Source organism: Malaya genurostris, chromosome 2 (assembly GCF_030247185.1).
Source record: "Malaya genurostris strain Urasoe2022 chromosome 2, Malgen_1.1, whole genome shotgun sequence".
In the NCBI taxonomy this organism is placed as follows: Eukaryota; Metazoa; Arthropoda; class Insecta; order Diptera; family Culicidae; genus Malaya; species Malaya genurostris.
Genome location: NC_080571.1, coordinates 81,681,726 through 81,709,026, shown reverse-complemented (window position 1 = coordinate 81,709,026; position 27,301 = coordinate 81,681,726). Strand labels below are relative to the sequence as shown.

The following is a 27,301-nucleotide window of genomic DNA, read 5'->3' as shown; positions in this document are numbered from 1 at the left end:
AGCACATCAGTTTCAGTTCAACTCTTGTCGCGTTTGGATCGCAAATTTTTTCGCGAGTGCTCGGTATTAGACGCAGTACTACAAATTATTCACATCCCATACAAACCGTTGATTGTTGGCTGTTGCAGTGTGTGATTTTTCAATTCACGCGGGTATTTCTATACAGTATTCACTGCTAGTGTGCGGCAGAGTTTAGCGGAAGAGAGGTGATTTTTTGTCTGTTACTGCTTTTAATATCTTTTGCGATGGAGGAACAACTTCGTACTCCAATGTTTGGCAGTCATTATATTCGTGAGACGTTTGTGTGTTGGAACCTTGCAAGATCAAAACGTTAAACATGATCAAGCCGCACGATCGTATGACCGGTTCTCATTAACACATTTTCACTGGATCGGGCGTTGTCTCTGGATCTTTCGTAGGATCTTCGATCGATTCTTCGGAATAAAATGTGTCTTATTGCCAAGTGACAGTTTGTGCATTTCCACAAATGGCCAAAAGTATAATCATTGATTATATTCTCCCATTCAGGGAATAATTTTCAATGCCAATACATAACCGCAAATATCAGTTTTGTGTAAAAATTGATAGGTTGTCAGAAAGTTCAAACCAAATCGCAGAAGCAAACGATGATTGAAACCGTGAAACACAAAACAGCAAAAGTCGAGCATGGCAATGTGAAAGTGTATACACAAAATGCAGCTAAATTTAACGGTGATTTAAGCTATTTTGTCGAGGTTATTCGACCTCCTACCCGACGACTGACACCTGATTCGACCTAGTGAAAAGACACGTAATCGAACTTGTTTTACTCGTTCGGTTCCGTTGACTGAAGTTGAACCTGTGCGGTTATGTTATGAGTCATTGAGGAATCCGTTTGTTTTTGGAATGTTGTTGTTCTTGAATAAAATAGTAAAAAAAGTCATCTTCGATTTATGGATTTGGAAGTCTTTTATTTTATATATTTTGTACTAAAGAGTTTCTTTCGTGTTGCCATGTGTCGTCTTGAATAGCTTATTCAGCATTTTGAATCTGTTTACCAAACAATATTAAAATATCTAGTGTAATGTAACCGCTTGATGATCAGTTCTTCGTGTCTGTTCAGCAAATTCGATATGACATTGAAACTACTAAGCCATAGGTCATCGCGCAATATTCGATCGCACCCCTGGGATAAACTTGTTTCTAACTTCTAATCGTTATGTTAGCTTTTTCAACTATTTCAATCTTGGGTCGAGATGTATTCTCAAGTTGATTATATGGTAGAGTTTAAACGGCATCGAACCTCCGTATCTGGTTTTTAGTGCACCTACTCGTATACACTCATCCACCCCTCATTGAATTGAATGTCATTAACAGTCTCACGGAATGGCGTTAGATAGGATATTATTTGACGACCAAATGAGCCGTTCGTCGGTTCAGAAGCTGATCAATTCTTAATGCTGGATAATTAATTATCAAAGGAAGTCCATTATTTAATACGCAGCTGTGTTTTTCAAATAGCTTCTGATCAATATTTTACTTCGTTGGTGATATTTTTATTATCTGACATATAGTACTGAAGATTGCTTTCAGCTGTATTTGTGATACAGTTTCTTAACCTCACTTTTTTGACAGCAAACGACCTGTCAAATACAATGTAAAGCTAACAAAACTTCCAACATTTGGAATTAAATGTTTTGAATAGTTGCCTTCATTACAGATAAGACGACGTCACTCTAGTTATATAGGTACTCTAGTTAAAACAACTCGTTCCATTTGTTTCATTCCATTTTTTTTAAGACTATAGTTCTGAACTATAACGCCATATCTGAACCTTCAGAAATTCTATCGTCTACTACAAAACAAACATTTTCATAAAACTACAAGGAACAGCCCTATGGATTCGTTCGAACTGTTGACGTAGGACTACACAACTAGTGTCGAACTCACTGCTATCATTTGTTTTGAATGTTTAGCTTGCAGTATTTTTCTGTTCCATAGAACGTCTTTGAGTCTGTACGAATTTTCAAAAATAATTCGTTGAGAACTCCGGAAGTCTAGTTTAATAAAGTTGCTGATGAAAGGTGCTGATCATCCCAAGTTTTGATCACCAATTATCTTGAATATATATTTTTCTATTCGAATCGATACGCCGAAATTATTCCAAGCAGTAGGTGTTATGATATCGAAAGTTCGTTTGAAAGTAATTGAGCTGTAGATGTCCAAAATCGAACCACTGTTTGTGAGTTTTTATATTCCGTATTTTGAATTCGCTCCCCTATATAGAAAAGAAAAAGAAGAAGTGAATGAAAACAAGATAAGAACACAGCTAAAACACAATATTAAACAGTGCTGACAGCAAAGTCAAACTAGCGAAACAAAAACTATTGCCTTGAAGCACACCCTGTCAGCTTAGAGAAATCAGTCTTCAGTTTAGCTACGCCATCGCGCGGCATCACATTGAACATATCATGTCAATTGTATGTATGCAGTGCTACAGTTTTAGCGCGGCGACAAAACAGGGAAAACTTGTTTAGTGGGTAAATAACCGTTTCTAATTGGGTAATGCGAATATGTGTCAAACATTTGGTGGTTTACTACCCATTTTAAAATGAGGGAACGAACTGAAAATGGATAGAAAACTATACATTTAAAAAAAATTAGAAATCAAACATAATGTTTTTTTCGGATTATTTAGAAGTAGCAAAATTCATGGAAATCCTTTAGAAAAGTTTATGGCAATATTTATACATGCCATACCTTGAATGTAATATTGTATATCCAGCTTGTCAGTGTACGTCGCAATTAGTGCACAGAGGCGCTAAATGTGAAAAACTTAAGATTAACTCGTTAGAAAAAATAAACGAAATGCCTAAACAAGAATCAAACATAATAAATCCAAACCTATATTATAATAATGTAAGAGCTTACTAAAACTGGGTGAACAGGCAAGCGTCGCCGGGCAAGCTATGCGCTAATTCTGATTATGTTCAAAATTCGCTTTCTTGCTTACTAATATCTTTCAACACTTTTTCATCCAGTTTTTCTGTGACAACAACGCCTGCATTACAAGTGAACAAGATGTGATTTTCACACTAAATTGATTTTCAAAGTTAAACTCAAACCTCTCGTAAAACCAGGTAACGCTTAAATTCGGAAAAGATTCGTAAACACGTAGCTCCTGGAACCAACATTACTTTTCCTCCTTCGGAAGTAACATATAAATCACTCAATTCAATTATAAAAGTGCAGCTTAAAATTTTCGGTTAATTGGAATAATGTTTAGAAAATTTCACTCATTTATTTCTTAAGTTTGCTAAGAAAAAAATTACGAATAGCGGTAAACGTTCTATCAAAACAATTTTGCAATATTTAGCAACGCACTTCATTTTCATTAATTACAATTTTTACTCTTATAGCAAATTAAACCGAAAACTGACACGAATTCGTTCATAATATCGAAGTCATTTGAAGTTCATCAAATTAGCCTGGTTGTCAAAACCAATAACTAATGTCGTTTGCGCTTGAAAAAACTGAAACTGACCCAGAGTATTTTCACGAAACTGTGTTGGTTTCGCACTTAGCAACGGGGATTTGAGCAAACCTGATATAAAAACCAGGTTCGAAACTGACTCGATTTTCAGCTCAACAATGTTGAAATCAGAGCTAATAAAAGTCATTTTCATTGATTGAAAAATAGACGAAAATGACAAGAAATTATTGTCACTCTCAGTTTCGCTTGCAACTATGAGAACGAAATCCATGTCCAGTCAATGACATAAGCGGGACAGTAGTTTCAAAATTGTGTTTTTTCTTTCATTTGCCCTTTCAGTCATTTGCAGCTTTCAGTGAGAATCCTATAGTATTCAGTGTCGATATTCAACCAAAGCTGTGAGAATTGAAAACGACAGAATAAGGTTTCACAATAAGTTGTAACTGTTGGTGCTCGAATTTGTAGTAGTTTTGGTTTCCAAAGAAGTTCTGGGATGTAATTACTTCGATTTGCCATATTTTAATCACTTTTTATAGCCAAGCGTCACATATTTTCAATACACCGATAAAAGAATGAAAACTTAAATTCTGCTTTTACTACCTGAAGACGTTAGTTTGGTTTCTTCTTGTCATAGAGGAAAGAGTGACGTTGGCAATTATGCTCTCTCATTTTTTCAATGAGAAACTAAAATGCTTCGTCTCTCGTCGTTTGTTCTGGTGTCGGTCATTTTCGAATGAGACAGTAAAACATTGAAAATGAGACTGCTGAAATGGTTTCTTTCATTGAGAATGTGTAACAATTTTTAGCTCTGGTTGAAATTAGATTCGAAACTAGCTTCAAACAAACGGTTTGACAGTAGTTACGGTGGAAACAGGGTTAGGTTTGGGCTTTATGCCAAACCTAACCCTGTTTCCACCGTACCGAAAACGACATAAAAGGTCGTGCAGTAATCGGGGCTTCAGTTTAAAGTATTTTCTCTTCGCGTATCTCTGATTGCAACAGGGTTTCTAGTAAACAGTACTGCTGATTTTCCAATAAAATAAGGTTAACAGTGACGGTGAAAACTCTAATTAAGTTTCACATGTTGATGTGACAAATGAACTCGTGATGAATAAAGTTCAAGTTTTATACGTACCGGAGGTTAATTTACTTTTATAATAACACGCATTCATATCAGAATAAGCATGTAAAAACACCTTTAGCTGTCAAATGATATCCATTTAACAAATTTTGTGAGGTTGTCATTTTATTGTAAAACCTAATGATTTTTTTCCATATCAAACTAAGCTGAAGTGAACTGTGATGACGGAATCATTGGAGCAACGATTTTAATTAGTAAAGCCACTTAACTAGGTTGAAAATATAACTAATTACCATTTTCATGCCTATTGAGCAATTTGACGTCTCTGTTACTCACACCGATGCAGAGTGCGCAGATCTATTCATATACGAAATTAGAATGTGTGCGAGCCGAAGTCAAAGTTTGTTGTGGGTTCAATTTTACACTGAGGTAAAACATTTTTGACTCATAATCATACACTGCGAAAAATGCATATAGGATTTCGTATGCTATGAACTAATGAACCAAGTAGAAAATAGTTCCATTACGTGATATAGAGTTTCATGAACGATTTTATGTCTTTCTCAACTGTTCTCTTGGCATTGCAGTGTTTTTTATTCCATATATGTCTTCAATAATTGCCTCGACAAAATTCACTGGGTTATTCGAACATACTCACACTAGCATTAACCTTTCAACTGCTGAGAATAGCCACACTAACACATTCGCACGTGGATTGGACTATTTATCGAGTTGTGAGAGTTTCTTAAACAGCAGTGTGATGTTTTGCTTGCTAAGCCTATTTATTCTGTTTCTATTGAGCAATTTGACGTCTCATTTACTCACACCGATGCAGAGTGCGCAGATCTATTCATATACGAAATTAGAATGTGTGCGAGCCGAAGTCAAAGTTTGTTGTGGGTTCAATTTTACACTGAGGTAAAACATTTTTGACTCATATTCATACACTGCGAAAAATGCATATAGAATTTCGTAAGCTATGGACTAATGAACCAAGTAGAAGACAGTACCATTACGTGATATAGAGTTTCATGAACGATTTTATGTCTTCCTCAACTGTTCTCTTGGCATTGCAGTGTTTTTATTGCATATATGTCTTCAATAATTGGCACGATGCGGCTCGACAAAATTCACTGGGTTATTTCGACACACTCACACTTGCATTAACCTTTCAACTGCTGTGAATAGCCACACCAACACATTCGCACGTGGATTGGACTATATGCTCAGTTATTTAGATTCAAACAATAAAATCTTTGGTTACTGAAAAAATAAAAGTTCACGAAAAGTATGTACGAGTTAAGTCAATGTTGTTTGACAATAAATAAAACATTTGACATTACTCCATTGACTCCAGTATTTCATTCTGGAGAGTTATTCAAACTTACAAACATTAAAAATTCCTACACAGAGTTATCGAAAACATAAAAGAATATGTAAAGATCTACAAGTTCAAAAAGTTTTAGAATCTGTTTTGAAAATAAACTTTTTCGTGTCGTCTATTATATGAAGGTTAGACATTTTTAACTTTCTTCACCGTGTATTTTCGGAACTATAAGTCGGATCTGAATAAAATTCAACCGTATTCAATAGAATAATATAATATTTATTTTAGTTCAGCAAAACTAAGTTTGTTATAATCTAATAAGAACTACATGCTAGAAAAATTAACGAAACAATGTGGGCATTGTTTTTTATGCGAATACTTCTTACTGCAACTTTTCAAAATTCGTCCTGTGGAAGAGAATATTTCGAGTTGTACTAAATCAGACTCTGTCAGCTTATAGAGACATCAATATTCAGTTCAGCTACGCCATCGCATGGAATCACATTGAACATATTGCCAATGTTATGAATTTTTAGACTCTAGCGCTAAAAATTTGGACAGGAACTTTTTTTCACACTCCCTTATATTAATACAAATGCCATATGCCGTGCACATCAAGGATGCCAGGTTAAACTTTAAAGCAGGGTTTAAAAAATTTGTGCAATCAAAATGTTGCAACGACAGTGGAAAAATTATCGCATTTTATCGTGCAAAAATGAAAGTTAAATGCTCTAAAGATGTATATTTCAAAAATGTCTATTTAACATTTGATAATGAGTACAATCCTTAAATATCTGCGGCGTTCATCAGAAATCTGTGAATTCAGGTGTTCATCTGCATGAGTGGCATCACTAGTAGTCATATACTGGACTTATTTGTATGTAGGAAACGAACTGTGCAAATACTTTTTTCGCAGGAGTCAAGTATAAAATGTGTAATATCTTGCGAATTATATGGGTGCGGAGTGTTGCTTTTTTAGCGCGCACGAGTTTGACATTTCCCTCACCTACTTGTATGTATGAGTTCGTAAAATGTGAGAGCTGGACATCTTGGTAATATGATGTCTTTGACTGAAGGCAACAACATAATTCTTTCTCCATGCCAACAGAAATCTCGGTTGATTTTTCATTAGGGCGTGTAAGCAAGTGACAGTTTCTCTTTAATCACTCTCTCTTTCGATTATTGTGATGTGATTAAAAAGATTTTCTTTGATATCACTATTCTGTTTGGAAGTCGAAAGTTTCGGGTATCATTTCATGCAAAGAGTTGAGTGATAAACGTGGAAACCGCTTGGTAATTAATAGAAGTGAAAATAAACAAAGAGAAACTGTCACTTGCTTATACGCCCTTTTGACAAATTAACCGAGATATGATGTCTTTGACTGAATGCAACAACAAAATTCTTTCTTCATGGCAATAGAAATATGATCAGTAATCCATGACTGATATAAAACACTGTGAGATAACCATAAATAACTCAAAAATTGAGTTTTCTCTAACTTTTGAAAACAATTTAGTGCCAATTTTTGTTCGGGATTCTCATCCAGAATTTTGATTCATCTTCAGAATTCGGGAACAAAATTCGGAATATGAACTCTAGATTCTGGAACAAAAATTTTTAGATCTGGGAAAAAAATTTAGACTTGACTTCGAAGCATAACTTTGGAACAGACTTTTTAAACATAATTCAATTCCTGAGCTTTCTTTTTGAACTCAGCTTCTGAATTTATTTCTAAAATCCAGTTTAAGAATTCATTTCCTGAATTCAGAACCTGCATGCCACCAGACTTTGGAACTGAATTCAGGCTCGGAATTCACGTTCAGAATACAGTTCTAGAAAAAAAATCGGAACATGGATTCTGAAAATGAGTTCAGTTTCAGAATTCTAGAACTAAACTCATCAGCTGAATTTTTGATCTGAACTCCGGCACAAAATTTTTGAACTGAATTTGGTACCTGTACCGGATTTCAAATTTTGTTCTTTAATTCAGTTCCAGTTCCTGAATGTCCAGAGTTTTGAACTTATATATTCGGAAGTGTGAAAGAAGCATGTCGGTTTAATTTCTATTCACGTCCCCTAGTTATGTCTCTGGCATTACCCACCCGCCTTTTTTCGGCCTTCAAAATTCTAACCGTTTTACTCACGAATTCGATGTGAACTTGTAGGAAATCCGAAGTGATCCAAAGTTTAGTTTCAAAATTTCGAACACTAACTTGATACTCTTACCTTTTATTTTCAGGCAAAAACAAGCAACAACCATGAGTTCATCACAATACTTTCCATTCCAAGTAAGTATCGTATGATAAATTTTAGATAAATAACAGTCGGCAACACACAAACGAAGGCGGCACAAGTATGTTAGTAGGAATGACTAGACGAGATACTGTACTATCCCACGCAGACGCTGAACAATATCTCTTTCGGTTGAAGGGAGCACCACACCGACACGACATGCAATGCTGCCTGACGTGTCTAGATAGTTTAGCTAGTGTTGAGCTCGCAAATTAGCATCGAATTACAAAACATCACATCACCTTGACGTAGGATTTTTTTTTCACGGTCACATGGTATCTAATGACTAAATATGTGGATAAAATAATGGAGCTTTGCGCGTACTGAATTGTTCACGTTCCAAAGTAGATGAATTCATTTCGTACCATTGCTAAACAGCAGTTAATTGTTGGTAATCAAGTCATCAAATGCATACTTATGAACAATCGATTTTTATTTATCGTAGCTGTAGTACGGAATGTAGTATCACGTTTTTTTATCGATTTCGTTGTAATCGTTCTGTTTCAAGATAGCGGAATTATGATACGCTTGATATCGCAGCTGTTATATTATTGGAAATTGCAAATTAGTGTCTTTTTTGATACCGTCTAGTCTTTTTTGTAGAAATAAGGCTGACCTAATTAATTTCTGTAGATGAACTGTCCTTTAATAGTCTAGTTTATTCTTCCAATCAAACGTAGTGCCCTACTGAAACAGCATCCACACACTTATTGTCTAGTCATGGAATATTACTCAACGTGATTAAAATCGGATCTCATCTGTGCTGCAAATAGAACGTGTAAAATCGTTGTAAAATAAGATTCCAACAGTAAGAATATTTCATCGATTACATCATCCATTCTTGGACGGAAAATCCGCATCTGTTACAATTTCAGCACCATCAGTCCAACGAAGACTGGTGCAAAGAATGTCCCACATAAAACTCGCTACTAAGGTCAGTGCCGGCGCATAAAAATCTGCCCCGGCTATATACTTCCTAGTACTAAACATGGCGTCACCCAAACGAATGATGGTAAATTATAGGTACGATATAAATCTATGTTTTCTTCCGCCTGAAAACGAACGGGAAATGAGGAACAGCCCTGAGTGGTTAGCCTTCATGGTGGTGCTCGGTGACTTTTTGAATCATCTAATGCTTTGGGCCCGCGGGAGTCGGGAGTGTACGAGTTGCTTTGTCTAGCCTTGCTGACGCCAACACAGGAGTGGATCCCGGGAGAATCTCCATCAGTCGATGAAGCGATAATAGCTGCTTTTATCAAACCCTTCAGTTGGGCTTGTTTGACGCTTGTTTGGCAGAAGGGTGTTGGCGAAGCTATTAAATATTTAGCATGGGAGCACTAATAATTTAACTCACAAAAGTAATTCTTAAGTAAACAGAATTGATGGAAGGTAAATTCCTTATAAACAAATGCGTCAACGACAGAAACGTTACTATGTTGACCTTACTCAAGAAAGTTCTCCTATTGAAAAAAATTTGCTTCAACTCACCTATCGGTCACCTCATGCCTTTCTTATTTTATATTTAGGCTAACACTAAACACTATACGTCATCTCAGCTCAATTTGTGTCATGTTTCAATTATAGACGTTTAAACCTGGTACTCATTCGTTTCCTTAAAAATTGTCTGATTCATGTTCAAGTTTGGGAACCGAACTCAGATAGGCTGCGTGAATGGCAACGACATACCGATCACGCTATATCCGTTCCCATGACTCTCAGCTCTATTCATTACTAAAGGTTAAAGAAAATATTGGCCACGTCGCTTCGAGTATACGAGTCACTGCAACAGAAGTATTGCAGACTGTTCCCACTATTTTGCTTCTAAAAGCCGCAAAACAGTTTACCGCAATCTAAGCTTCAACTTTAGAAGCAGTAGATTTGTTTTAATTATTCGCTAATTAAAATGATACGGAAATAGTTTAATTATTCGGTCCCTCGGCAAACGACAATATAGGCTTAAATAAAACTCAAGGGACAAATCACTCTATACTTTTTCTGAACTCAAATAAAATTTAGCGGGGTTAGAAAAGTACAAGAGAGATTGTGTGAGATTAGCAAGTGTAAGCGTGTTTAGGAAGGATTGCGCGGGATTAAAGACTGTCCCAGAAATTATGGACGCACTTTGATTTCGCTGTAAAGAATTCACAAGTGTTAGATATTCAAATTTTATTCGATATACTGATAATATTAGACTACAACAACAGAATATTATTCTCAACATTTGCTTCTAAGCCATTGTAGACTAGCTGACGCACCTTCTTGCGAACGTTCCTCATAAAATTCCGTACAGACTTCTTGGCGAGTTTTGATACTTTTTTCCAATCGTTTTCGAACTGTTGAATGGTTTCGGCTGTTGAGTGTGCCTTCGTTAATACCCAAAATTCCTCAATTGGTTGAAGTTGTGGGCAATTTGGTGACATTTTTGGTAGTATACAATTCTACCGTTGATTTCAAGTAGTGGCAAGAAGCAAGACCTCGCCAGAAGACAACAGGATCCTTGTGGCTTCGAATCATGGGTAGAAGTCGTTTTTGTAAACATTCTTTGATGTATATTTCGCTGTTCATTGAAGCAGTGGTGATGAAGGGTTTCGAAATCTTACCGCAGCTACAAGTTGCTTGCCAGATCATAGCTTTCTTACCAAATTTTTCGACTTCAATCGATGTCTCGGACCAGTTTAACACTTGCCCTTCTCGCATCGTATAATATTGTGGTCCCGGCAAGGATTTGTAATCGAGTTTCACGTAGGTTTCGTCGTCCATGATTATGCAGTTCAAATTTCCAGCAAGAATCGTATTGTACAGCTTTCGAACCCTCGGCCTGATCGATGTTTCTTGTTTCGGACTATGTTTTGGTTGTTTCTGCTGCAACAGAACGCAGCCGTAAAAATTGATAGATTCTGAACCATTGCGAAATGGCAGCGGTTTTTGGTTGCGTTCATACTTTCTGGGACTGCCTTTTAAATAGTTCAGGGATTGCACAGAATTAAAAAAGTTTACGAGGGATTACGCAGGATTAGCAAGTTTAGCAAAGTTTAAAAGGGTGTAAAAATGTTAAAGCCCCTGGCTACTTAGAGTGTACGCAGTGTGCCTTATTATTAAATAAAAAAATATTAGACCAATGAAAAAAAAACAGTAAAGAGGGACGTGCGGGATTTAGTGAGATTATTTCGGATTAGAAGAGTTTATTGTCTGAGTTATTTAAGAGATAAGAGTGATTTGTCCCCAGTTTTATATTAATGCATTCCGCTCTGAGCTAGATAACCGAATAAATAATAATGGTTGATAACTTCACCCAGGCATAAATAAGTAATAATTTGCAATGAAAATCGTTAACATAACCTTTTGTTTTAATCAATGCACGTGAGAAACCTATCGTACAAAATAACTGCATACTACGATTTGGTTTTTACAACTGGAGCCCTTTTTACAACTGGAATAAAAACCAATCGTACTATGCAGCTATTTTGTACGGCAAGTATCGTTGATTAAAACAAAAGGTTAAGTCAACGATTTTCAACGCAAGGATTGCTTATTTATCATGGAGTGCCTGGGCGATGTTATCAGCCATTATTATTCGATTTTCAGATACCACAGAAAGGAATTTATTAAAATATAACAATTATCGTAGTGCTGAATTTTCTTGACATGTGAATTACATGTCTACATCAATAAATCATCTACATCGCTGTAACCAACACGTCACACAGCAGTAGAAATACTATCAGTAGGCTACGGTGACGAAAAGAAGGTTTTATAAAAAAAACTACAAGAAATTAATTACAATTAATATTTCCTTCCTTGGAACGCAAGCATCTTATAACGAATCAGGAATCAGGACAAATTGGCTCAAATGGCACGTTCCTGATCTTATAACGAACTGAAAGTATGTATTTTATTCAACACGGCATTTATTTCTCTTATACTTAGCAACACCAAAGATAAACTCAAGATTACAATGTCCCATACGATTCATTGAAAAATGTTGGGTCAGTAATCGTGAACCAGTTGGTTCAGTAATAATGTAATTTTATTGACCCTCCGTTAATAAGCGTCGTATAGTTCCGACAAAATGCCATGGAAACAATATATGTTAGGAAGGAATCAAACATATGTTTACATTCAGCACATAATGATTTCTTGCCACAACTGACTTTAATGCTTCATAGCATGAGGCAATAACAAACTAAATAAATTCTACACAATGGTTCTAAGTAGTTTTTACTTTCTTATTGCAAGAATCACTGGATATAAGGCAAAATTATTTAATTTCGTTCATACTGTAGGTTGATATTTTTCCAAACATAAACAATCATTGTCATAGCTACGACGCATCTAGTGATCAGACGCTTGTTGTTTTGCTTCAAAAGATTGAAACTGACAGTGAACCGAGCTCATCGAGGGGTCCTATTCAAATGATACATAAGAAATCGCAGACTACTCCATCTTGAGTTTATCTTTGGCAACACTTCCCATGAGTTCAGCAAGAACTTTTTTTTAATCAGCCAGTCAGGAACTGGAACCACAGACTAACAGACAGGACACTCAAATTGGATTCTTGAATCATTTTAACGGTCATTTCATATATTCCTTTACTTGGGACAGTACTCGCATATGTCATGATGGCGCTACTTTACCCTAGTAAAAACATCCTGCCTGTCATCTAATCTGTTTCATTTTTTACATTTACCAACAGAGTTACCATTCATACAGAATGCTATTCAATGTACTGATTTGTTAACGTCTATGCGAATTTCATGCAGGATACAGATTTGATACATATAGCCAAAACTATATACATAATTCTGCCTACTTCTCATCCTCCAACGCAATACAAAATCGAACCCGTTTTGTTACAATATTTACTTGCTTCTTGTCTGCCGCCACTTAATTTCGGGTGAAAATTTACAACACGATCACAAATAGTCTAGATGAACAACGTTGAGAAAAATATATGGTTACCTTCCAACATTCAAATAAGTTAAATATATTATGAACGTAGTCCAATAATTTATTGTGAAAATTCATTTTCAAATATTATGATAAAATCAGGCATCCCTGCAAGCAGTTGATCGGTGTTCACAAACAAGGGGGAACCAACTTGTAAAAAAACTTTTACATAACACAAGGGGTGTACCGATAGTAAATAGTTCGCGCAGTAAAATATAGATGGAACCAGTGCATCACGAAAAATTATTTTTATAAGAATTTACTCATACTGTCATGTCTGTTAGTCTGTGCTGGAACATTCTGACATAAAATTGGAACAAAGCCAGCCCCAGTTGTCAGGTCTAAGATTAGCTCAGACCTACTGGTCCATACGCGCTCTTTGAACATAACTCATGGTTTGAGTTACGATTATTCAAACTCAAAAACTGTAACAATATGTCAAAATTTCAGTATGAGAATTTGAGTAAAATTTGTTCAGTCCATGAGTTCTCTCGCATTTATTCATACATTAGATTAAGCGATGAGTTTTCAAACATTTGAGTGGAAAAAATACTTCTAGCAGATCAGTGCGTTTTCAATCTCGGAGTATTCTTATTGAATTTAAGATTGCAAGAATACGTCGTTTTTCATTGCCGTTTCTAGATCCGGTTTTTGCAACCATGAATTATCCATCATAGATGTTTTCAATAAAAATTTTGTGGTTTCAATTATGCTAAGTGAGAAGCCAACATAAGGATGAGGAAACGGTTTTAAATCACTTTTTTGCGGTTCCCAATAAAAAAAAGAAAAATATATATATAGTATATCAGCTGTTTTTCAAAGAAGGACGAATCTTACAAAAGTAAACAAATCGAATTCCTCTCTCCTACCAATGAATGCTTCAAAATCCTACAATTGTGCCTAAAAATTCGGATTCCACAAAAATCTCAATCTTAGTAATACAAAGAACTATAAAGGGCGAAACTGTCATTCCATTTGTTTACGTAAGTTTCGCCCTCCGTGTTCCATGCAAACAAACAGGGCGATACTTCAATTACTAGTAAGGAAGGGCGAAACTCTTTTATTTTTATTTTTGGTGGTTTCCGAACCTTTCACTACTGGAAATAGTAAATGAGACGATAAAATTACCTGAATATTTATCATAGTCACGAAAACCAACCAATTTCACAAAAAACGCACAAGGGCGTAACTTCATCATTCACACAGGAAGCATAAAAGTTAACAAATCTAAAAGGGGCGAAACTATTTTTACGTTGATTTATTCAGTAGATATAGAAGGAAAGTTGTAAAATTTGCATACCTTTCAAAGATAAACGTACAGATCATCGACTAATCAAAAATTGATCGAAGAATATACGATGATTTCTAAATACGATTCGAAATCAAAGTCGAAACATTCATCGATGTTTTTCTCCGTTTGCTGTCAATGTTAGATTCGCCGTTCTTTGAAAAACTGCTGATATAAACATTAACGAAGAAGAATTTAGTTATTTTGAACAAAATGTTTTTTCTTATTTAGAGTAAATAATACTCAAATTTTGACAGCTTCGTTCCTTAACTAAAAATGAGTTGATAGGTGGTAACTCAACTTCTCGCTACCGAATTTGTTAGCAGGGTTGCCAGTTATGCTGTTATTCAAAGAAAGCTCCATAGAAAAACTATTTTTTTCGTTGATTTGAACAACTTTTTTTCAAAAGAAAAGGCAGCAATCTGCAATACTCTTATAATTGGTGTTTAGTATTGGATTTATCAACGTTTTTCAAGGTACTCCCTTCAATGTGAATGTTGACAGATTGTCGAAGGGCTGTGTTGGCGGTTTAATCCATAGCGCGCAGATTCAAATCTAGAACAATTGACTTACACTCTCGCAAGGTGATATTTTCTATAATGCACCCAGTTGAGTATAGCAATGAAGATCTGAGGACAGAGGGTCACGTGTTGAGTTTTAAATCGACCACGTGGCTCGCTCAATTCCCTTTGAGCATCGTATTTCTCTTGTACTCTCTCGCATATGAGCAAACTGTACCGGGTTGCCAGCATACATTTTATTATTTTGATGAGTAGTTTTATCACATAAATCTATCGTATGGGTTGGACATTACATGGATTCCAATGAACAATAAAAAAATATTCAACTTTCACAAAGATTGAATGTCTGTGTGTGCCTTGTCGAGCCAATTTAATTTCTCTCTCCTTTTCCATAATGCTATTAGGAAACCAAAGCGAAAAAAATGGCGGATGCATTGAAACTGATTTGTTTCACAGAAAAATACAAGACTTTATTTTTATCGCGATATATGTTTTTATTTACTAATCGCATCTAAGCTAAATTATCTAGACTTTATCACGGTAGATTTATGATACAAGCCTTCAAAGCCGAGATATTTGATGAACAACTAGAGGTATGCATTTCCTAGCGTTCCAATTTTCAGCAGTTCTTCAGTCAGAAAAAAATACAACACGACCGCTAAACTCAATGAATCATTCTGAAAATTTCACAGAATATTCTCAACTAAATTTCGAAGATATTGTCAGGCGGGTTTTTCTATATTCTGCACCGTTTCCAAGAAAATTTAAAACGGGAAAATATCAAAAAACCTACCACTTTACGGTACTGTCCTCAGTCCTGAAGACGTAGCCCTACGTAAAAACGAGACTCATAAAAATAGTTCTTTTTTTAGGTCGATTTTCTTCAAATTACCAATAGATTGCAATTACTTTATTCAACTCTATGTCCAAAATCCGACACCTTACAAGTTTCTATTTTTCCGACACCTTACAAATTTAAAAAAAATCCGATTTTACCAAAATTTAATTGTTTAAAGCGGTAGTTACTAAATGATTGAGCACTTCGCAAAATATTCTTCTATAGATCTCGACGTTTTCTACATTTATCAGATATCTAATGTTCCTTTCTCTAAGTTGGATATAATTCTGTACACGTCTTCAGCTTGGAAATTCATTAGTTTTTCGCAGGTAGAGAGTCTCATTCGTCTCAACATTAATTTAGAAAAAGGAAACACATTTTTTACATGGACTTTCATCGAATCGTTGTAACTCGAAGACTTGAACAAAAATGGTATCCAAAAAGAAGAAGAAAATCAATTGGCTAGTCTAAATAGATTATACACTGACAAAAAAGTTGAATGTTCATTCAATATTTGGAAAGCCACCGGAAAAAATAAAATCAACATTTGACGCAAGTTTGATTTTTTTAACGAAGAAGTTACAGTTAAAAAAATGTACATGCATTCAGAAAGTTTTCGATGAAAAAAACTCAAATGTTAAGAACTAGTTTGTTAGAAAAATATAGCAAAAAAACTTGTTGAAATCGATTCCACTTTCTCCGAGAAAATTGAGCGGTAAAAAATCTTCGAAAGATGCACACACACTCAGACATTTTCCGATCTTGTTGCGCTGAGTAAAATGGGATCTGTTCGAAAGTTGGTTTCTCCAGCAATTCTATTTCCTTTCTATAGAGAAAGGCAAAAAGGTTACGCGACTGGATTTACACTTTTTGCCTTTCTCATATAGAAAGGTTATGCAATCACTGTGAAAACCGACTTTTGAACCGAGGCCCGGAGGGCCGAGTGTCATATACCATTCGACAGTTTGTCGAGTACGCAAAATGTCTCTCTCTCTCTCTCTGTGTGTGTGTGTGTGTGTGTGTGTGTGTGTGTGTGTGTGTGTGTGTGTGTGTGTGTGTGTATGTGCGTATGTGTGTATGTAACATTTTTTTTGCACTAACTTTTCTCGGAAATGGCTGAACCGATTTTCACAAACTTAAATTCAAATGAAAGGTCTTGTGGTCCCATACAAAATTCCTGAACATTATTTGGATCCGACTTCCGGTTCCGGAATTATGGGGTAAAATGTGCAAAAAATTGTGAAAAAAAGTGCACTAACTTTTCTCAGAGATGGCTGAACCGATTTTCATAAACTTAGATTCAAATGAAAGGTCTTGAGGTCCCATAGAAAATTCCTGAATATTATTAGGATCCGACCTCCGGTTCGGGAGTTATGGGGTAAAATGTGCAAAAAAAAGAAAATATATGTTCTAACTTTTCTCATAGACGGCGCAACCGATTTTCACAAACTTAGATTCAAATGAAGGTCTTGTGATCCCATACAAAATTCGTGAATATTATCTGGATCCGACTTCCGGTTCCGGAATTATGGGGTAAAATGTGCAAAAAATTGTGAAAATAAGTGCACTAACTTTTCTCAGAGATGGCTGAACCGATTTTCACAAACTTAGGTTCAAACGAAAGGTCTTGAGATCCCATACAAAATTCCTGAATATTATTTGGATCCGACCTCCTGTTTCTGGAGTTATGGGGTAAAATGTGCAAAAAAAAGAATATATGTGTTCTAACTTTTCTCATAGACGGCGCGACCGATTTTCACAAACTTAGATTCAAATGAAAGGTCTTGAGGTCCCATAAAAAATTCCTGAATAGTATTTGGATCCGACTTCCGGTTCGGGAGTTATGGGGTAAAATGTGCAAAAAAGAAAATATGTGTTCTAACTTTTCTCCTAGATGGCGCGACCGATTTTCACAAACTTAGATTCAAATGAAAGGTCCTGTGGTCCCGTAATTCCTGAATTTAATGCGGATCCGACTTCCGGATCCGGAAATATAAGGTAAAGTGGGTTAAAAATTGTATACCATCACTGAAAATGGGGAAAAACCTTAAAAAAATTCTATATCGACCTCAAATCTTTTCTAATTGATAGTTTTTATCAGTAGATGGTCAAAGAATCCGATTTCGGTTATTCTTTCAAGAATCGCAGAGAATTATTTTGAAGAATACCACAGTATTATATACAATAGTATGATTGATATGAGAAAGGCATTTACACCACTAGGTGGATTAAAACAGGTTTTTTTTATAGTGAAGAGAAAAGCATTTTCAATTCCAAAAAGTCGAAGTAGGGCGGTCTGATCGGCCTATCGGGCCTCAACCTTAAGAGTTACACAAATTTGAAGACTGATATCGGAACTAGTCTCATATGACTATAATTATATCATAAATTAAGTACTTTCGAAAAAGTCATTTCATGGTTGGAATTATTAATTACTCCTACAAGAGCCTACCTCAAAACACGAAAGTATTGTAACATGCTGATGTGTTTCGATTAGTTTTCTCTAATGATTTCCACGTGGACTAAATACGCATACCTCATTAAAGCCGACCGACTACAATAACAGTCGTTTTCACCTACAAAATTCGAATAGTATGAGTATAATAAATGGGAAACGAACAAATGTAGCGAATTCCACCCACTGCTGATGGAAAAGCATGATAATGTATATTGTTGTGTGGACACAATTTCATCGAATTGTGGTGAAAACCGAACCCTCTGCCACACGAACGAACCGTTTGATGACTTTGGATGTTATTTTTCGTGTAGTGCACACTCGTAGATTGTAATGTCACATGCATGTGGGAACCTTGTAGGGTGTAGAAAGATTCGGAATGAAATTAGATCGTACAGAGAGAAAAAAATCGTTTAATACCAATCCCCAATCCAACCCTGAAAGGTGCTGAATAATTCATGCGGAGAGATTATGCAACGAACCCGTGGGCTTCTGCGAGGCCCGAGGCACACATGTTCGAGAATTTATTTGTATGACAAGTTTGACTCGTTAGGTAAAATGTCCGAATCGGACGAGGAGTACGACGAGCAGGAAGACGAACCGCGAGTTAATGAGTATGTTTTTATTCCGGTGAGTTCGAACTAGAAGAGAGACTGTTAGCAATTAGACTGTCAAGGACATACCTGATGACTGTTACGAATTGGAACTAACTATGAATAATTCTATGCCCTGAAAACATATTCAATAATTTCCATCACGCTATTTCCTAGTGTACCCCCACCGTTTACCCAGCCGATCCGTTCGACGCTGCCGAGGATGCCGCGACACTCCGCAAAGCCATGAAGGGATTTGGAACCGATGAAAAGGCAATCATTGAAGTCCTCGCCCGTCGTGGCATTGTTCAGCGTCTGGAGATTTCCCAGGCATTCAAAACGGCATACGGAAAAGATCTGATCAGTGATTTGAAATCTGAACTGGGTGGAAAATTTGAAGATGTCATTTTGGCATTGATGACTCCATTGCCACAGTTCTATGCCAAGGAACTGCATGATGCCATCTCCGGAATCGGAACCGACGAGGAAGCCATCATCGAAATTTTGTGTACGCTGTCCAACTACGGAATCAAGACGATCGCTGAGTTCTACGAACAGTTGTACGGAGTATCACTGGAGTCGGATCTAAAAGGTGACACCAGCGGAGCGTTCAAGCGTTTGTGCGTCTCACTGGTGCAGGGTAATCGTGATGAGAATACTGTAAGTATTTTTTCTTCCATTTGGTTAGCGCCTTCTATCTATGACGAACCTTTTTTAGGGAGTCGATGAAGGATCAGCTGCAGCCGATGCCCAGGCACTGTTCGAAGCCGGCGAGGGTCAGTGGGGTACTGATGAGTCAATCTTCAATCAAATTCTGGTCACCAGATCTTACCAACAACTGCGTGGTGTGTTCGAAGCATACGAAAGTATTGCTGGGCATTCGATCGATGATGCCATCAAGCGTGAATTTAGTGGTGCTGTCGAGGAAGGCTTCAAGGCCATCGGTAAGTGATGATTTCATGGCAACGTGTTTTCCGTGCAAATTTTCATCTGAGATTTGAATTTACAGTCCGTTGTGTCCGATCGAAAGTACAGTACTTTGCCAAGCGCCTGCACAATTCCATGGCTGGACTCGGAACCAACGACAAAACGCTGATTCGTATCATCGTTAGCCGTTCGGAAATCGATTTGGGCGACATCAAGGAAGCGTTCCAGGAGATGTACGGAAAGTCGCTAGAGTCGTGGATTAAGGTAAATATCGCTCTGCGGTTTGTTTATTTTTCTGCGTTTCCTTTCCAAGTCAAAACTAGAAAAATATTGGCAAAACTGTCAGTCTGCCTAATCAGTAGTATCTAATCTCATCTAATACCATATGCATTAGACTGTATCGCATTGCTTGCTGTTGCTACAGACCAACGCGGCAGTCTTACCTCACATATTTGATCTATTCTTGAATGAGCAAACAACACATCCTCTATCCAGCGCACACACACACCTTCTCATGCACACCTGACATTCAAACCCACACACACTCTTTTCTCATACAGTTGATTATGTGACTGATAATAGCAGGCTTAACTTGGGGAATATGGAAAACGTTCAGACCTATGTTCATTGTTTATTTATGTTGGGATTTTGAATACTCACCGCTTCATAAAAATGCATGCGCGTTCTGTAATAGATCTGTTTCATTTTGGGCTTTTCATTGTGTTTCCAATTTGTATTCAATATTTATTTCTTGCGATTGCGGAAATGGTATCCGAAAAATTTAACTTATTGCTAAGCATCAATTCCAACGCTAGTCAAAGTCATTATTTCAGTTAGGTGTTTCAATGTCTGTAATACAACGAGACTATTTTTCCTGCTGCCTACCTGTGTTAGATTCCTAAACCCGGATATGGGGTCAGAAAGTAATGAATGACTACAGTTTAAAACCTCTACAATAAAAGATTGCCTATTCCGTGCGAAAATAAACAACAGACAGTACGTGTTTCCCGATGTGTAATAACGTTGGTCCAATGAACTTGATAGATAACACGAGATTCTACTGATTGATCAGTAGTACAAATACTCTTTTCCGGGATTCGTTAAAATAATATTGTGCTAAAGCGGTTTTTGTTGCCGGAGTTTGGCATTATAATTTGCTGAGCTTGTCAGTAAATACAAAATGTACGGTTATCAGAAATTTCGCTTGCCGGGATTCAAACTATATTGCTAAATCTCGGCAGAAAAATATTGTAATCCTGTCGGTAAAATGCATAATTACTGATAATCTCGACAATCCTAAAATTGATAACTGTCAATTATTGCCGAATTTGTTACTAGTGCTCTTTAACGCCTATACCACAGATAACAGATATACAGTCTAACATATGAACTGTGTGTAAAATTTGCTCAATCAGCGTGGCGAACACTTGCAGATGTCACCACGATCGACACGAGGTTCCACTGCGATTTGGGTGCCGCTTTCACTGAGCTACAATTTTGGATGCAACATTCACTTCACGCTAGATTTTTGTTGTGCTGTTGGTAAAAATGACAGGTTTATTCAAGAGTTTATTTTTGTTTTATTCCGATCCAATTCTCGTGTGATTTAATCGACATGGAAAAAAATGTCTTTAACACTTAGGGAAATGTGTAATAAGTGTTAGAATTGTTGTAGTTGGAAAATATCCATAACAGGCAGGAGAATTTTGTTATAGTTCCGGAACGTTGTGGAACGTTTTAAAAGATCGCGGTGAACAGTCAAGTAGGTGGCGGTAGTGTTTCCAATGTGTAGCAAATTTGAAATTTACACAGGATTTTGAAAAATTTTGTTCGAGCCTGTATATCTGTTATCTGTGATCTTACCGAATTTCAGTAAAAGCTAACTTACTGTTCAAAATATCGGCAAACGTAAATTCTAAATATTTATTGTTCATTGACAAGCTCGACAGCTGAGATGATTTACACTACTTATTTTACAAACCAAAAAAAAACTCTAAATGAATTTTTGTTAACAATTAGGATAGTCGAGATTCTCCGAAATTATGCAATTTGCCGAGCTACAGCAGTAGTTCAAAACGGATAGCTGTCAAACGGCGTTCGTCCAATTCATTTTGTGAGATTATGTAAATCACTTCCGGTGAAACCCTCCACGAGTGAACACATTGTATCGTGTTAGTGCGGTGATAGTTCGAGTATTTCGCGAGAAAGAAAGGATTTTCATCCTTACTTTGGCGACTCCGCGTTGTCACGCAGCGAGATTTTAACTTGTAGTCCAGTGAAAAGAAAGTCCATTGAACTATAAACGGAAGTTAACTGAACACATAGTCTACGTTGCTGTGCCATCAATCGGTGTCATCTCATGTGAGGTTTCACACAATTAGGTTATATAAATTAGGTATCACATAATTCGGTTTTACAATGCAATGACCTCATCAAATTCAGTAAATGGACATTATTTGACAGTTAACGGTGATTTGTTAACACTTTCATTCTAATTTGAACATGTATTTTTGGAAATGTAAACAAACTACCCATACGTGTCAAACATGAACTAAGCTGCTAATGATTCAAGTTCATCTTTGACAACTATCGGTTCTGGAGTGTTATTTGACTATAAAAACAATAAAAAGGTATGGGAATAACGTGGAACAGAGTGGAATGATAGCTGCCAAATGACGTTCATGATGCCTATTTTGTACCATGGTCATGTAAAATTTCACAAAATGAGTAGAATGAAAGTCATTTGTAAACTCTCAGCGCATTGTTTATGGTTTCATTCCGATGAACTCAAATGAACTCGTGATGAATATTAGGTTTTTTACCGTCACTGCTAACCTCAATCGGATGAACACATTTTGACAGTTCAGCGGTACTGTTTGTAAGCAGACTTTTTTTTCATTTGTCTGTTGACAAACGGATTCGACCGTTCACGATCCATATCGCATAAATAGAACTTAAAAACATTTGTTAACGATTCGATATGGTTTATTTCAAAGATTCATTGAATAAAAGTGGCTAGTTGTGAAGTGTAACGATGATTGTTTGGAATAAGTTCCTCGTGACGTCAAAAATGAACAAACATTCATCCTTGACAGTTCAGCCGTGCTGCCTCCATGAATTTTACCTTATGTTAAATCAAGTTGCCTTAAAGGCATTGTTAAATAAATTAAAGTTAGCAGTGATGGTAAAAACATAATTGTTCATGTTTTACAACTATCATTTGTGTGTTTCCATACTCATTGCTATAGTGAGATGATATCATATTCGAGTAAAACCTAATTGATCGATGCCATAAAAAACTTAAGTGAGAAAGATTTCATTGGATCGATTCAACATATATCTTCAAACACAAGTAAAAATTATTTTATCAAACACTACCTCAAGATAGAGTGGTCTGCGATCTTTAATCTATCGTTTTAGTAGGACCCTTCAATGAACTGGATTCACCGTTAGTTTCAGTGCAATTATATTTTACATGAAAATTGTCCCGGGTTGTCGGTTCAATGCATAGGACGCTGGTCTTACAAGCCAGCTGTCGTATGTTCGAGCCCCGACCTGAAAGGATTCTTTGTGTCAGTAGGATCCATAGTACTAGCCATGCAATGATTCTGTACACCAAAAATCGGCTGCGAAGTCTGTTGAAACAGAAAGGCCGAATTCCACGAAAGGAATGTAATGCCAAGACTTTGCTTTGAAAATAACATAACTTCACAGAATTCGCTGAATAAATATCATAACGACTAACGGTTGTTTATGTATATGTTCATTCAAATTTGAATACGTGTTATTTGGTTTTCTATCGTGACGTCAAAAAATATGTTCAGCGCATATCTGGAAGCTACAGGCGTTGTAGCTACGACAATGTTTGTTTATACATAATTGCATCATTTTAAACATGAATGACATTGAGAAATATCACTACATAAATAGTTCTTAAAAAATTTAAGTAGAAATCATTAAATTTATTATTTCCTTATTCAACGAAGCATTCAAGTCAATAGAAGTAACAAAATATGTTGTGCAAAGTGTTTTGCATATGTTTACTTCCTTCCAAATTTGTTTTGTTGCCATGGGATTTTACTGTCCAATATTTTGTTCACATTTATTAATGAAAGTTTTTTATCGTCACTGCTAAACTCAATATTTTTGACAATTCAGTAGTACTGTTTACATGCTCATAAGGTAATTTGTTTCAATATAAAACATACATAAGGGAAATCCGTAAAGGTAGTACTGCTGAGCTGTTAAGGATTAACCTGAGTTCATTTGTGTCGTCGAGGTCAATATCCTGATTACAGAGCTGTACCAGTTATTCGATGGATCGATAATATTGACCGTTTTAATCTTGCTGAAAAAGTCTCTGTAGTTATGTCATGTTCGTGTAAAAGCTAAAATAATATCGAAACCAAGTTTGATTTACATTCATTCCTCGGCACCGTTATATCGTACATTTTTGTTTTCGCATTAGATTTTTTATCGTGACGTCACAAATGAATACGAATCCATCCCTGACAGTTCAGCGGTACTGTTTACAAAAAAGCTTTAACAAAAATCGAAGAACACATCTCAAACAATTATCTTTACACTTTGCAACTAGTGACTTTCGTTTAATAAATCTCAAAACCCAACCGTTTCAATCGTGAACAAATGTTTTGAAACACTATTTAGACGGTATGGACCGTAAATGGTCTCATCCAATTTGTTAACAGACAAACAAAAAAATCTATGTTTACAAACAGTACTGCTGAACTGTCAAAATGTGTTCAGCCGATTGAGGTTAGTAGTGACGGTAAAAAACCTAATATCATTCAGTGCTTAGAGAAAAAATCACAGATATATGATGCGTGAAAAGATTTCAACTGGCATTTGCAAGTCATTATTTGACGATATGGTACCTTGTATTCGAACTTGCATACTATGTTAATATATGAGTGCAAAATTGTACGCAATGGTGAATTGCATCGATTCTTCACTGCATTCTGCACTTGTTCTACTTTGGATGTATGTTACGTGTGCTTAGCTCGGTTTTCGGATTTGAAAGTGATGTATTAATGTAATTTGTTGTTTTAAAATACATAGTCTCGGATATATGTCCTTCACTGGAGCTTCATACAAATAGTAGTCAACACTTGCACCTGTTCCGTATTTCCATTTAGTTATGCAAAAGAAAACCTTGTAAATACAACCTTGAATATTATCAAAAATGACACTTTTTGCAGGGTGATACGTCGGGCGATTACAAACGTGCTCTTTTGGCCATTTCCGGATACGTGTGAAAGCTATATACTGCAGAACAAGCACACGAAACCTATGATTTATGGATGTTACAATGATTTACGTTCTAACATACACTCTACACGGAATATTTTCCTTTCTTTTGTTGCATCACCCAGAAACCTCATGTAATGTGTCAAAAGAACACATCGGTAACCGCGTAAAATAAAACGAACAAACGCAAGTGGACATGAAGTGTTAGTCGGTCAGTTTAAGCACGCAGTTTTATTTTCTATATTCTAGGTTAAGCTGACGAAATAAATCGTATAATTTCTCAAAATATATACCTTAATTTTATGTATTAGCGCTTGACTTCATTTTGTAACTAATCACTCATCGAATGCATTGTTGTAGCACACTAATAAAAACTCATCACATTTCACTCAGTAGTGTATCGCATTTAAAAATATGTTCAAACAAATTCAATGATAATTTCTTTCACAATTTCAACGATTTGGATTGGATCTTTTCTCAAAACTGATTGTTGCCTAACTGAAAAATCGTTTGGTTGCACTTTTTCTTCCATGTCACAAACAGGAGGACCTTGAAGGAGAAAATGCTCAGCTTTTGTACCACATGGCAGCATATTGAAGTGCTATGCTAGTGATTATGACTATCCCTCCATGATATACTATTCGAAATTATTACTCTAATTATACTCGAACGAATATTCCATATACTTACATACTTATATTCCAAATAATTGTATAAAAGTGTCGAATAAATACCCCTTTTCATGTGTAAATCGAACCAAAGATAACAAAAAGGAGAGAGATTCACTAATTCAAAATTGTGCAACCATCGGATGAAATGTATTTCTGAATGGCAAACAACAATCCAAAGATTGTAAATGCTGTGATTCTATTTCTTTGGTGTTACCTTTGATAATATTCTTGATTTAGTAATGGTTTTGAAAAATAAAATTTAATACCTATGACAATATCAGTAACTCAAAAACTGTTAAACTCTTCCAAATACTTGAAATAATAGTAATTTTCGTAAACAATCAGAAAAGATTATAAAAATCATAGTTCAAAACAATTTGTGAAGATGAATTTAATCAGCTCATCAATACAGTAATCAATGTGCACACTTTCAGCCGTGTATTTGCACTATTTCTTTGATTATTTGGTATGTACCGAAGTGACAAAGTACCAAATGTTGCAATGTTTGCCGTAGTTACGGTAGTAATTATTGCTTTGAATAATGAAAACTAGTTGAATGACATTGGCTAATGTACACTTCTCATTCCTTCTGTTTCTTTCGCAGGAGGATTGTGACGGTGATCTGGGAGACCTGTTGGCAACACTGGCTTCCTACTAATGTCGTCTGTTAAACTTCTATAAGTGATTGTCAGTTTCCAAATTTTGTTTTTACTAATATTAAAAAAGGAGTCTCTAAGGTCCTTTTTTAAAAAGAAACCCTAACTCCGATGAAAAAGTTACTGAAAATGTTGCACATAGAACTTTAGATGTCGACCTAAATTCTTCATAGTTTTAGATTTTTTTTTGTTTCCGTGCATTAGTTCAAGTAGGCTTAAACCATTGGGGTTATTGCATTACATGTTTATTCTTCCCCTCCGTAGGACGACTTGGGAAGCGATTTAGGAGATTTGCTCGCCGAGCTGGCTTCATACTAAGCACGAGGATGAAACTTAAAAATTCTACATGTATTCAACAAGCAGTTTTTTTTGCAGCAAAAGAATATTATTTATTCATGTTTTATTTTGGACACATTTATTCATATAAGAATTGTTCAAATGTTTTTTTTTTAATGGATTTTTATCAAATGAAAAATAACTACCTATGTATAAACAGCTTTAATGATGAAAGTATGGCCAAAGGCTAATAAACATTCACATTGCACATTCATGTTTCAGCATTTTTCTCATCTGAAAATTTTTCACATAGATGCATCTTTCGCTTTATGTCTTGTCCTAAACCTTAATTAAAATGATGACATCCCTAGAAAAATATCTGATAAAAAGACCCAAAATGACGTGGCTACTACCAATCACATAATCAAACACACGTTTTGCTGTTAGTGAAAATGGGTTTAAAATTATAAAACATGTAACATTTCCTTTCAGGATGATTTGAGCGGTGACTATCGAGATGCTCTGGTAACACTCACTTCGTACTAAAACAACACATATGAATCGGTACTGTTCCATGTCTTACTAGTATAACTGTCTGTCGAGAGTATTTAATATCTAAATTTGTGCCCTTCAAAAAACTTTATCTCGAATAAGCGCCCATATGAAACCAACGATTATTCAATAAATA

The 27,301-nt window shown here is 35.9% G+C and overlaps 1 protein-coding gene across 5 annotated transcripts; it reads left to right on the top strand.

The window, feature by feature from the left end:
* Positions 1–27,288, top strand: LOC131427513 (annexin B9). Of its 5 annotated transcripts, none has more exons than XM_058590772.1 (6): positions 1–206; positions 8,121–8,169; positions 18,993–19,475; positions 19,534–19,759; positions 19,825–20,006; positions 27,106–27,288. In XM_058590772.1, exons 2-6 carry the CDS (start codon positions 8,140–8,142, stop codon positions 27,157–27,159), a joined length of 975 nt encoding a protein of 324 aa, XP_058446755.1. In that variant the 5' UTR covers positions 1–206; positions 8,121–8,139; the 3' UTR covers positions 27,160–27,288. The 5 variants fall into 5 exon arrangements, with proteins under 5 accessions (XP_058446755.1, XP_058446758.1, XP_058446756.1 ...); XM_058590775.1 differs by lacking the exon at positions 27,106–27,288 and adding an exon at positions 26,602–26,887; XM_058590773.1 differs by lacking the exon at positions 27,106–27,288 and adding an exon at positions 26,286–26,433.
* The last annotated feature ends 13 nt before the right edge of the window (positions 27,289–27,301 follow it).